The sequence below is a fragment of the Cryptomeria japonica genome, chromosome 2, assembly GCF_030272615.1.
Source record: "Cryptomeria japonica chromosome 2, Sugi_1.0, whole genome shotgun sequence".
In the NCBI taxonomy this organism is placed as follows: Eukaryota; Viridiplantae; Streptophyta; class Pinopsida; order Cupressales; family Cupressaceae; genus Cryptomeria; species Cryptomeria japonica.
In genome coordinates, this window is record NC_081406.1 from 280,937,178 (window position 1) to 280,949,698 (window position 12,521).

Below are 12,521 nucleotides of genomic sequence, written 5' to 3' on the forward strand. Positions count from 1 at the left end.
TTAAGAAAGTTTAAAAATATAAAAAATTAAATAAATATAATGATATTAAAATTTAAATCTATTCTAAATAAATAATCTGTGAATTTAAGAGTACTAAAATTTAAATAAATTTTAATGTATTTAAAAATATTAAAATTTAAGTCGATCCTAAATATAACTAATAATAGTTTATAAAGTTATAAATTTCATGTTTATTTATTCTTGCATGTTAAGAAAGGAAAAGATATTAAAAAATTGCATTTTTATGTGCGGCTATTGATTGGGTTTGGCCGGATTCGCCCAGGACCAACCCACAATCCAAATGAAGTGCCATGGCAGAAACCTCATCTGATTCGGCCCATAATCTGAACCTAAATCGGATTGTAAAAAAAAATCTAGGAAGATCAACGAAATTGGATGAGCTCAAGGAAAGCACTTGGCTTGCGAAGCGAAGCCCTGAGTTCAAATCCCAGAGACATGTGAATTTATTGAAATTTGATAAAATGCACATCTAACTTGCTGGGTGTGGTGTACACCAACGGAAAAGACTGGGTGCAAGTTTTGGGTGAGTTTGACTGAATATCTCTGAAGGGGATTTACCAAATCAGAAAAATAAAAAGAAAAAAGAAAAAAGAAAAAAGAAAAAAGTAGATGAACTCCAAGTATAAAATTATTTTATGTGTGAAAGTAGTTGCATCTTCTTGTGTAAGCATTTGTTCTTTAATTTTAGTGATTTTTGCTGACGTCAATTTTCTGAGGAAACCTGTAACACTTATTCATTGATGCTAACTACATTTCTTGAAATGGCTCGTGTAAACAGGAAAGAAATACGACCAGAGGAGCATGATAAGATCGTAGTTTGTGCATACTTCTGTGAGATGACACCGACTTAGAAATTCTTAATAAAATTGTAATCTGAATGTAGGTGCTCAAGTGATTGCGGACATTCAGAGAATTGCGTTTCTTCCTTCTCTTGTGATAGCTGTACTGTCATGCATATCCATATCCAGACATCTCTATTTGCCTATATACATGTATCAATTTCTCCATATATTTTTTGTCATCAAGTATGATCCATGCTCATCAAATCGTGAATTAAATTCCAGAGCAAAGATAATAACAGGAGGAAAGAATGTTGGTAAAGAGCCATGTTGTGGTTTGCTCTAAAATTGAATAATGTTGTCTGGTGATAAAAAATGGAGAAGCATATCTAATAATGGAGACTGGATGTAAACACAATTGTGTGGTATATTATTGGTACTCTATAATGTACCAATGATTTTCAGTTGTGCACTAAAATTCAAAATCTTCTCTAGAAGGCATTTATTTGTGGCTAGTGATTTGGTTTCTTCAGAATGATCCAAATCACCTTCAGTTTCTGCTTATAAGTTCACATTAATTAGGCAAAAAAACTAGTGTCAGTGAAGATGCAATCATTTTGGAATCCAGAAAAGGTATTCATAGCTGGAGTAAGATTCTTGTGAACAATTACACGGTGAATATCTTCTCTTCTCCAAGGTTTTGAGATGAAATAGAATGGTCAGTAATGATGCTATATCATTTTCGATGCAAGAGAAAGTCAGAGCTGGAGAAAGAGCCACTCAAGACAAACATACGACGAACATCTCTTTTTACAAACAGTGTGAATAGCAACTTTCAGTTTCTGACTTAGTGGCCTTAGATAACTGTGTGAAACATAGTGTGTATCTCATGATTAAACTACAGAGAAGACACATTGCTTTGCTGTAATGCATGCAAAAAACACCTTTCTTGCATCTTATTTCTTGTCTGTGTAAGCAGTTATGTTACAATGGTGGTATGCTGGCATAAGCATTTGTCCGTGAGTGAAGGCAGAAGATAGCAGAGGCTTTCAAGAAGGAATGTAAATATACGATGCTTGATGACTGATCATAATGGGATGAATTTAGGGCTGGGTGCTGTTATTAGCGATATAATGTGAATATAAATTTCTTGTAACTCTGAATTATGATCTTTTTGTAAATGGTGGATTCGAAACATAAAAAATGTGAGATCTAGCAAACCGATTAATGAATTTTTATACTAGAAATATAATATCACGTGCAACCTGTTCAATCACAACATCCAAAAAATAAAGGCGGCTTTCAAGGAGGATTGTGAGTATATAATGCTTGATGACTATGATGAATTTAGGGTTCGGTACTATTATTACTCCTAGAATGTGAATGTGAATTTCTAGTAACTCTTAATTTTGACCTTTTGGTGAATGGTGGATTCAAACAAAAAATGTAAGCTCTAACAACTTGATAGTGAATTTTTTATACTTATAAATACAATATCATGTACAAGCTGTTCAATCACAGCATTCACCAAATGAATGCTTGAGATGACTGATGAATTTAGGGTTCGGTACTATTATTACTCCTAGAATGTGAATGTGAATTTCTTGTAACTCTTAATTTTGACCTTTTTGTGAATGGTGGATTCAAACAAAAAATGTGAGCTCTAACAACCTGATAGTGAATTTTTTATACTTATAAATACAATATCATGTACAAGCTGTTCAATCACAGCATTCACCAAATGAATGGAACACTAAAGTAATAGAGTGTTCAATATAATCCAATTATTTTCGTAAGTGTTTGACTGGCACCCTGTTTTAATTTATTGTTGTGCTTTGTGCCAACGAGCTAGGATATACCATTGTAAGCCCTTGGAGATATAGAAGTGCCAGTTGCTGTTAAAGATTGTTGAATAGTGATGTCATTTTTGGTTTCTTGTCACGAATGGTATCAATGATCTTGACAATGGTAGCATAATTTTTACACGATTTGTCTGATCTATGCTAAATAAGAGAACACGTATATTCATTATAAATAAGTTCTATTTATAATATATGGAATGTATTATTGTCTTTAATTACTAGTCTAAACAAAGTGCCAAATAGTGGTGAGTCATACTGATAGTATATGTATTGTGGTTGCTTGACATCCATATTAATATATTAATATTTAAATTAAAAATAATTTGAAATAATTTTTTTTAATTGATATTTAAAATATTAATATTAAATTAATATACATATAAAAATAATAAAAATTAAATGATTATATTAATATTAAGTGAAAGGAAGGGTCATGTTCAAGTGAAAGGTGATTGTTTAGAGGTGATTCATGTTCTAAAAGGTAAAAATGGTTAGAATTGTGCTTATTTAAAACATATTTTTATTAAAACAAGTACAAAATTGAATGGGAGAAGTGTTAAGTTTGCACTCTTTGACCTTACAATCTATCCACACTTAGTGTATTTATGAGCTACAACAAGTCAAGTATACTAAAGTAAAAGAATTTGTATTTTTTTATCTAATAAAAGGATATCGAGAAAAGGGATATTAAAGAGCTTTGTTTGATGCCATTTGTATGTGTTTCCTCAAGTATAGTCTATTAGATCTACAATACATTAAAAAAGAGAAGTCATCGTAGATAGTGAAAATATCCAAAATAGTAAATTCCACACAATTTAAACCTCTCCACTTTAATTGTTGAATCTAGCAATGGAACTATGGAGTTGCAAATTGTATAGCCTCAATAAAACTAAGGAGTAGAAAGTGATAAGGATAATTTTGTGAGGTTCATGTTTATGAAACATTCATGTTGTTATTGATTTGACCTCCATGAAGGTCTCAATCCATGATTTTTACGATCCATAGAGGATCGCTTTAACCATTTCCCCTAATGCACAACCCATGAAGGTGTTGCTTTAACCATTGTATGGTATGAAGGACCCATGCTAAGGTATTAATTTAACTAAGGTGTGGTGAAGTATCCATGAAGGGCTACTTTAACCATTGCACTTTGTAGACTATTGTAGATTCCCACTCCTCGAATTGATTGTCTATGAAATATGTGATCAATTTAAGGTAAGGGAAAAAGGGCTTGAGAAGGACCAACCATAGTAATAAATAGCCTAAATTTTGTAATTTTTTTGAAAGATGTGATTTCTTTAAGCTAAAGATAAAGGAAAAAAAGCATTTGCCCATAATGTGAGGACATGTTTTGTGTAGTATGTTTGACATTAAACTATATAATATAAGAATACAAGAAGGTGCTAATGTGATTGAAATCACATGAATAGTAGACACAAGAAATAATGTATTATCAACCATCCCTTTGGAATCATAGAACTCTTTCTAATAATAGCATCCTTCGTAATGAGCCTTATGGTTGTTCTTGTCATAATGCCACAAACTGACTTGGCACATATTGTGGGTGGATTCTTTACCAATATGTGGAAGAATCTAGACAAATTTCTGAATACTAGGAATAATTTGATGAAAAGGAGCTATTTACACAATAAAAGAGGTGGGGTCTTAAACAAGGCAGTGTCCGTGAGAGATCTGAAGATGGGTGGTGATAGAAATCAAGGGGAGCTCGAGAGCTACTCCATCCTTAAACATAGGTCGAATGTACGAAAGATCCTAAAGGAGGGTGAGCTTTCCATTTTCATGGATAAGTTGAAAGGTAGTGATCCTAGAGCCACTAGTATTTTGGAGAATTTGTGGAAAAACAAAATGATTATAGCTTTTGGATGGGAGATGGTGATAACTAAGATCATTGTTGTGGTCTTTGGTCTATCCATGGAGGGGAGAAAAATTTTCAAGGATAGGAAGGTTGGTGAGGATGCTATGGAGCTTTTTCACAAAGGGGAAGAACATAAAAAACTAGTTAAGCTCCATAATGAATATGAAATGATGATCCTTAGGCCAATTTGGGTGGATATGGTGGAGGTGCTAATGAGGTATGTGACCCTAGAGGGTTGTTATAAGAGTTTTTATAAACATTACTTCATTTTACTCAATCATTTTTGGTACAAACAATTTGTCTTTGTTTTGTTCTTTCTATTAATGTCTTTAGAAGCTTCTATTAATGATGATTGTAAGAACTAAGATATCCCTATAATTCACAAGGATTTAATTTTGCTTCTACTTAATCATATGAAGGGATTGAAACCTTGTAAGTCCCCTAGTAGAAATAAACAAAATTTTGCTAAGTGGAAGAGTAAATCCAAGAGGGTTGTTTCTTAAGATGAAGATTCCCTGTTTGTTTGGGTGTTGAACTCCATCCCGTATTGGGAGGGGAAAGCCACCTCAAAGAATTTGGTGGAAATTGTGAAGGAGATAAGCCCCCTTAGGAAAAGGAAAGTTAATATTTCCCACTTTGGGGCCCAATGATAAGGGAAAAGGCTTGGAGGGAAACCAAATGTCTAAGAAAGAGAGGTACTCAATGGATGGTGGTGAGTTGTAATGTCCTAGATTAAATTAATTAAGTAATTTAATCAATTACCAACTTAGGACATATAATGAATTTAACTTATAAATCCAAAACCCCTTTGAAATTAACTTATCCAAGATAAACTAAAATTTCCTTGAAGTTTCAATAATTAACCTCAAATTATGCACCCGATTTACAATGTTCTCATAAAAACTTCACCAAAATATAAATCAAGGAAAATATTTGCAAATAAAATTATTTGTATGGCCTAATGTTGTTTATACCATAAATTTATCAATTAAACCAAACAACACAAAGTTGCATATAAATTAAGCCATATTCTGGGACCAAACCTCACTGTAGGTGTCACAACCCTCCTTTATCACTTTTGATTTGATACAATTTCTATTATATTTTTTTGGTTGAGCTATTGAAAATGGTTGAATAAATATTATAAAAGAATAAATAATGGACCCACATACACACTTGGATAATATAATTCAAAAGACATTATTTATTTTTATTTTTATTTTCCCACCCCCAATTATGGCACATGTTGTAGGAGGAATTAGAAGGTTCTAGAGGAATATTCATTCTTTAATTCCCTTGCATGTAACTCCCCCACTATGATATTAATCAATTTTGCATGGGTCCAATATTGGAAAAAGAATCTCATTCTTAATTAATTTCTCTAGATAGTGGAATTAAGGGATTTTTCCTATATATTGTATGCAAGTTTTCAAAAGAGGGAGTTGGTTATTATTTGAAGAAAGTTTTCTCAAATAGTTTGTTTTTAGTAGTCATATTTTCATTTGGAGAATAGTGAAGGTTGTTTTGAAGAAATTCTTCCAAACTTGCAAGGAAGGATCAAGGATGGCTAGGCTTGAAGATTTGGAGAGGATTCAACATTAAAAGGCTTCTCCAGGTTCCCTCTTTGCATTTGTTAATTCCTTATGTAAATTTTTTTATATTTTCAAGGGAAATATCTCTTCTTAGATTCTTTAGTTGAATATAGCTTTCTAAAGGAAACCATTTCTTAATTGTTAGATAGATTAATTAGAAAGGAAATCTATTTTTCATTAAAGAAATACATTGATAAAAGTTTCTTCTCTTTTTACAAATGCAGTTTTCTCTTTTATTTGTTAATCTATTTAAAAGAAAGAAATCAGATTTTGCTTTTCTGTTTTTTTTAGAAATCTAGAGAAAATCTCGAATCTGGAAATAAAAAAATAAATAAATCATGTTTTTCAACATCTCTATCTCTTTTTTTGAAAAACTCAAATTCTTTTGTCTCTGTAGATAATTTCTCTCTCTATGTATAAAATCACTTGTATTGAGAAATCTCGCTATGAGAAATAGTATATCAAATATGAATTCTTCTCGTTATTGTTATGTTATTTATTTATTTCACAAAACCCTCTCTCTGTGAATATTAATCCCCTGAGAATCTCTCAAAGAGTGTTTGTTTATCTCAACATAAGGGCAAAATTGTTGGATACGATCACTGTGAAATCAAAATTTAAACATTTACCTATCTCTGTGATAATTTAGTTATCTGTTATATTGCTGAAACAAATTTCTCTATTTTATTTCATTCGAGTGATTAAATTCTTATTCTTATTTTTATAATAACATTATATATATATATATATATATATATATATATATATATATATATATTATTAAATTTATTCTTATTTATATATATATATATATATTATTAAATTTATTCTTATTTTTATAATAACATTATATATATATATATATTATTAAATTTATTTTTATTCTTATTCTTAGTGATTAAATTCTTATTCTTATATTATTAAATAAACTGGAATAAAAACCATATATATATATATATATATATATAAAATTAAATTTATATAGAATGATAATAAATATATAAAATAAGACAAAGTGGTTTCGAAATTTATTTTGAATAAATTATCGGGTCGGGGGGCAGAGTTATGACAACCATCGAGGAGTGGTACCCTCCACTACCCTGCGGTCGTTGTTACGGCAGTGGCCGCAGGGGAGTGGAGGGGACCACGACTGTCCCCTCATCACTGCAGGCCTGCACCCGCAGGTCCGCAGTGGTGATGGGACCCGTGGCCCCCACTTCCACTTGGCTATAAAAGCCATAACATTAAATTCTTGGCAATTGGATTTTGTTAATTTCTTTTTAATTTAAATCTTAGTTTAATAAAATTAAACTTAGGTAAATTTATAATTAAATTATATTTAGTAAATTTATAATTAATTTATCTTTGGTAAAATTATTAATTGTAAATTAAATTATATCCAATTTTATAATTAGAATCTTTCAATCTATTTAAGATTTATTGGGTCACTTAGTTGACATTTTAGATTAAAAAAAACAAAAACAATTAAATTCATATCATTATGATTGATCCAAAATTTGCCTAATGTCTAAACTAATTGCAATTTTTGAGCTAGTGACTCTATAATTAATTATTCTCGTGGTAGGAATAAAACATTGCTTAATCTTGCATGTAAGTTACACTATTCTTGCATCATGCGAATTACTTATACATTGTCTGCATTTATTGATGAGCGAGTTACATTTCCATCATCTTCATGCAAGTTACGCGTTTTGATTATCAATATGCGAGTTCCATAAATGTCATTATTGTGCAAGTTATATTTCAAGTTGAAATATTAAATAGTTTAGTTGTAGAAGGATGGTATTTTTATCAAGTGGTACATGAATGCCATCGAAGTAGTTATTTCAATTAATTAAACTTTGCAATGCCTAATTATGTACATTCATTTCATAATTGTTTCAAGCATGATGTTTTTCATAGCTTCTTAGTTAGAAAACTAAATAAAGGAAGTCGGAAAACCAAAACCTAGCAACGTTCAGTATTTATGGTACCTTTGGGTCACGCTTATAGGTAATGTTGTCGTGTTGAACTACTGCACTTAACACCTAATAAAGCTGCATCACCGACGTCTGTGGCATCGTCCCTATAAATCGTCGGGGAGTAATAAGGGACACTTGGAAGTTAAAATCCAAGGGGTGGGTAATCCCCCTTGGATCGATAATCTAATAAGATAATCCTTAAATGATTTTACATCCGCTGAGTTAAACCATAGTAAACCCCCTTTAGGGTTGGTTGAGTGAAATACTTTTATGGAATTGATTTAATCTCGAAGAGTTGTTGTCGATTGACAATTGGGTCAAGGGTGACGCTTATGATAGGTATTAGGATCTAGTTGTTTTAGGCCACAAGCAATAGGCCATTTTGAGCCTTTGGTTAAGTGCTACCACCGTGGGTAGCAACCGCAGAGAAACTATCTGGGACATTGACCCTAGAAAGGGTTGCGTACCCACCAACCAGTTTACATCAAACCATAGATTAGAAAATAGAACTACATACTTTATGCCTTGATGCTATGCTGGAATGGGTATGTAGGCAGTCTAGGGACGAAGTTGTCCCTAGTACTCAAGCGTTCGTGGATGGGGTCTAGGTTTTTGTAAGAAGGAGGATTTCAAATAATCCTAATTTGAAGATAAGTGTAGTAAAAGAAAAAGTAATTCAACGCATACTCAGAAGGAATCCCGTATGGATTTGCTTGACTTCTCGAGGCTTTAAGCCAAATTCTGAGGCGAAATTCAAGCTTGCATTATGTTATTTTGATTTCTCCTAAGGATGATGACCTTAGTGCACTCCTATTAGAGGAGTGTAGCACTTAGTGATTGACTCGGGACCCGAATGGTCCCGATGAGTCTAAGTCTAGCCAGAGCACCTCCTATCCTAAATTGGATAGATGCCTACCCCATATGGGTAGATGGCTATCCCGTATTGGATAGATGAAACCTTTTGTTCCGTATGGACAGATGCTTAACCCATATGGTTAGATGCTCATCCCGGATGGATGAATGCCTAATCCAAATGGATGGATGCCCAGAGTAAACGATTGAATCAAATATAATGATTAAATTAAACAAAAAAAAGAGTGGTCAAATTTTGTTGGGTTAAGTAAAGTGGGTTATTACATGTAGGCTACAATATGACACTGATAACTTCAATAAAATCCTCAAGTGAGTTAAGTGTGATGAATAAAAATAAAAATACATATTATTTGTAGCAAAAAAATGACCTTAAGGCTGATATAAACAACAAATAACTTTTTTTATATAACCCAAAATAGTGAGCAAATATGAAGTTCAAAATGTATTGCAAGCTCACAAAATTAAAGCAAAACTTGCCAAACTTACAAAATGGGTTTTCTATGATATTATGATTGATTTAACAATGGAATATAAAAAAAATAAAACCTCTAATCTATCATCAACATTTGCAACAAATGTTTTATTGAAACCCCAAGAACTCACTACAAACAAACTGCAAATCTGAAGAAAACAAATTATTCATGATAATCTTTGGATGAGATTATACAATGGTATTCTTTGACTCCTATCCTCAGAACACCTAGTAATCCTTTGAATACCATCTATAGATCACCTTGGAAACCCTAAACATCCCATTCAAAAGTCTCCTTCTCCACTGGTTTATCAACCATTGAAGAAACAAGCAAGAACTTAACTAAAATCTGCAACAAGAGTAATACAAAATGGAGTCAAAATCACGCATATATAAAAATCCACTTCAAATCCCAAGTTGGGCATCTAAATCCAAGCTGAAGGAAAGATTCTCTTTGAATGAAATGCATGTAATTGCCTTTACCAAATGTCTTTTTGTTTCTACAACTTCATAGGGAAACTTTCCATTTCTCAAGGATTACCAAAAGCCACATAAAGCCAAAAAATATGTCATAAGAGAATCCCATGCCCAAGTAGGAAAAAATATCAATTTTAAATATATTTGGTGTTTAAATAATATTTTAATCTCAACCAAATCACCAAATTTATTATTATTTCACAAAATATCAAATGATCTGTCACGACCCGACTTAGACCCTAGTTAGATTTACTTTACTATGCCAGATACTTATACTATTTACATTTTGCACGTAATTATTTGATTAGCTTTTTAATAATGTTAGATGGTATTTTGTGGTTTAATGACATTAATGATGGTCATCTATTTTATAATATCGTTATTTAATGATGATGAATTATTATTTTCAATTATGATATTAATGCTTTAGTTAGATTTTAAACTTGATAATATGAATAATGCATTTTATTATCGTGATCTGATGACCTTTTGTTGAATTGGAGTAAGTTGTAGGTTAATCGTTGAAGGCAGACATATGATCGAGGAGGGGTTTTTCTAGCTCGCCAGTAGCAACCTAAGTATTGGAACCTTGTGCAAAGTACCCAATTAGATAAGCAATTAGTAAATTAAATTAGGGAGTTTAATATAAAATGATAAAATAAAATAATAAAAATAAAAATAAAATAATAATAAGGATAAATTATTAAATATACAAGTATTTAATATTACAATCAAGCTAGAAATTAATTATAATATAATTATTTAAAAGTGAGTAATTAAAAAATATAAGTTATTTGATAATTAAATTATAAATAAAAGCTATTTAAAGAGATAACATCTTGTAAATAATTAGAGGACTAATTTTAGAAAATAAGGGATTAATTCAAGGAATTTATTAAAATATTAATTAATAAAATAATTTAAATATATATGTATAATCAAGATTATAAATTATATTTTCGACATGCAAGATACAATGCATGAGTAAATAGTAAGATACTAAATTTAGGGAAAATTATGTACTAAAAATATAGACGACATGCAAGGCATGATGAAAACTAAATAATTAAATTAGTAGATTATTTTCTTTAAAACTAAATCTTTAAAATCATGCTAACAAATTTGTGATTTAATTTAAGAATTATTTTGTGAGTTCTAATCATGCATTTTATAATTGAAAATTTGGTTTTATTTTTAGAACTTAATCATGCAATCAGTTAAATTTTATTTTATAGAGAATTTAATATTTATAAATATAGGGATAAATCTCTTATTTGATCATTCCAATTCTTTTTGGAGCTTCTTGATTTGTGTGATTGCTATGAAGTTGACAAGGTAGATTGAAGAGATTGTCTGAAATTTGGGAAACGCCTAGGATTCTTCTTTCTCATAGTCAGGTTCATTTATTTTACATATTTTATTTGAGTCTTAATTTGATCTTTTCCTTTAAAAATTGTCCCTTTTGTCATAATTTCTGATTAAAAATTTAAATACAGGGAATAAATTTGTTAGAGGTAGGTTTTTAATCTCTTCTTTACCACAAGACTTCTATCTATGAATTTGATTGACTGGTATTGTTTTGTTGCTGAGAGTAATTAGATATTGTCTGGATTTAATGATAGTTTGTTTGATGTGTCAGTTGTGTTATCAACGCCTTCTTCTTGATGTATCTTAAAAAGTAGAAATTGGGTTTTACGAAAATTTACTAGGTTTTTGTGCTTCAAATATTTCTAACTACTCTGAAAATTTCAAAGAAATTGGGATCTGGGTTTTTAAGAAACAACTGAAACATTACGACTATATTTGGAAAGTCTTGATAGTGGTAAATTCTAACTTCAAGATTGATTTAAGAATTTTTAAGAAAAGAATAAAAGAAATACAAATATTTAATAAATATATATTAGGAATTGATTTTAAATACTATATTAACTTAAATAGAGATTCTTAATTTAGAATTATTTAAAATATTAAAATTTAATTTTGATTTGTGGAAATTATATTATAAAGGGAAAATTTATAAAAATTTATAAAGAAAACATATAATAATATTATTCTGACATTAATCCACAAAGGGTTAATTATTTTTCTATCTATGAGGGATGATTATGGAATGAGAGTGCTTGTTTATGGATTAACTAGGGAAAGGTGATTTTCTTCACCTCCCCGATAGGGTAATGATGGCCATCATATTTATTTATCTATTTATCTCCTTGTCATAACACATGTAGTTAGTTCAACTAGGATGGCTTGTTAGTTCTACATGATTGCACAGGATTCCTTTACTACCAGTTGGTACCGGCTTGCTAGGATACTCCGTCTTTGAGGGACGGGAGCTTATCAAGAGCATCGAGAAGCTTATGCTTCATTTGGTTGGGTGGATAAAATGCCTGGGTCATATGTTTGTCATCTAGTTTGCGAGAGGAGGTTATCCAGGTAAAACAGAGGCGACACATCCAGAGATAGAGAAAGTCAAAGATTTCAGATAAAATTTTATGTAATAATCCTATGATGTATATTTTATCTTAGTGAAAAGACCAGGGTGGTCACATAAAAAGTTATGTAAAAGACCTATAAGGTCACATCATGT

General features: G+C 30.8%; 1 protein-coding gene across 5 annotated transcripts in view; it reads left to right on the forward strand.

The window, feature by feature from the left end:
- LOC131030498 (uncharacterized) overlaps window positions 1-2,032 on the forward strand; it is a 227,606-nt gene extending 225,574 nt beyond the window's left edge. For 4 of the 5 annotated variants that reach the window (XM_057961349.2, XM_057961346.2, XM_057961347.2 and 1 more), the window contains one exon: window positions 800-2,032. In XM_057961349.2, the coding sequence (XP_057817332.2) occupies window positions 800-826 (27 nt within the window). In that variant the 3' untranslated portion in view covers window positions 827-2,032. The remainder of the gene's footprint in view (window positions 1-799) is intronic. The other variant, XR_009102912.2, reaches the window with a different exon arrangement.
- The last annotated feature ends 10,489 nt before the right edge of the window (window positions 2,033-12,521 follow it).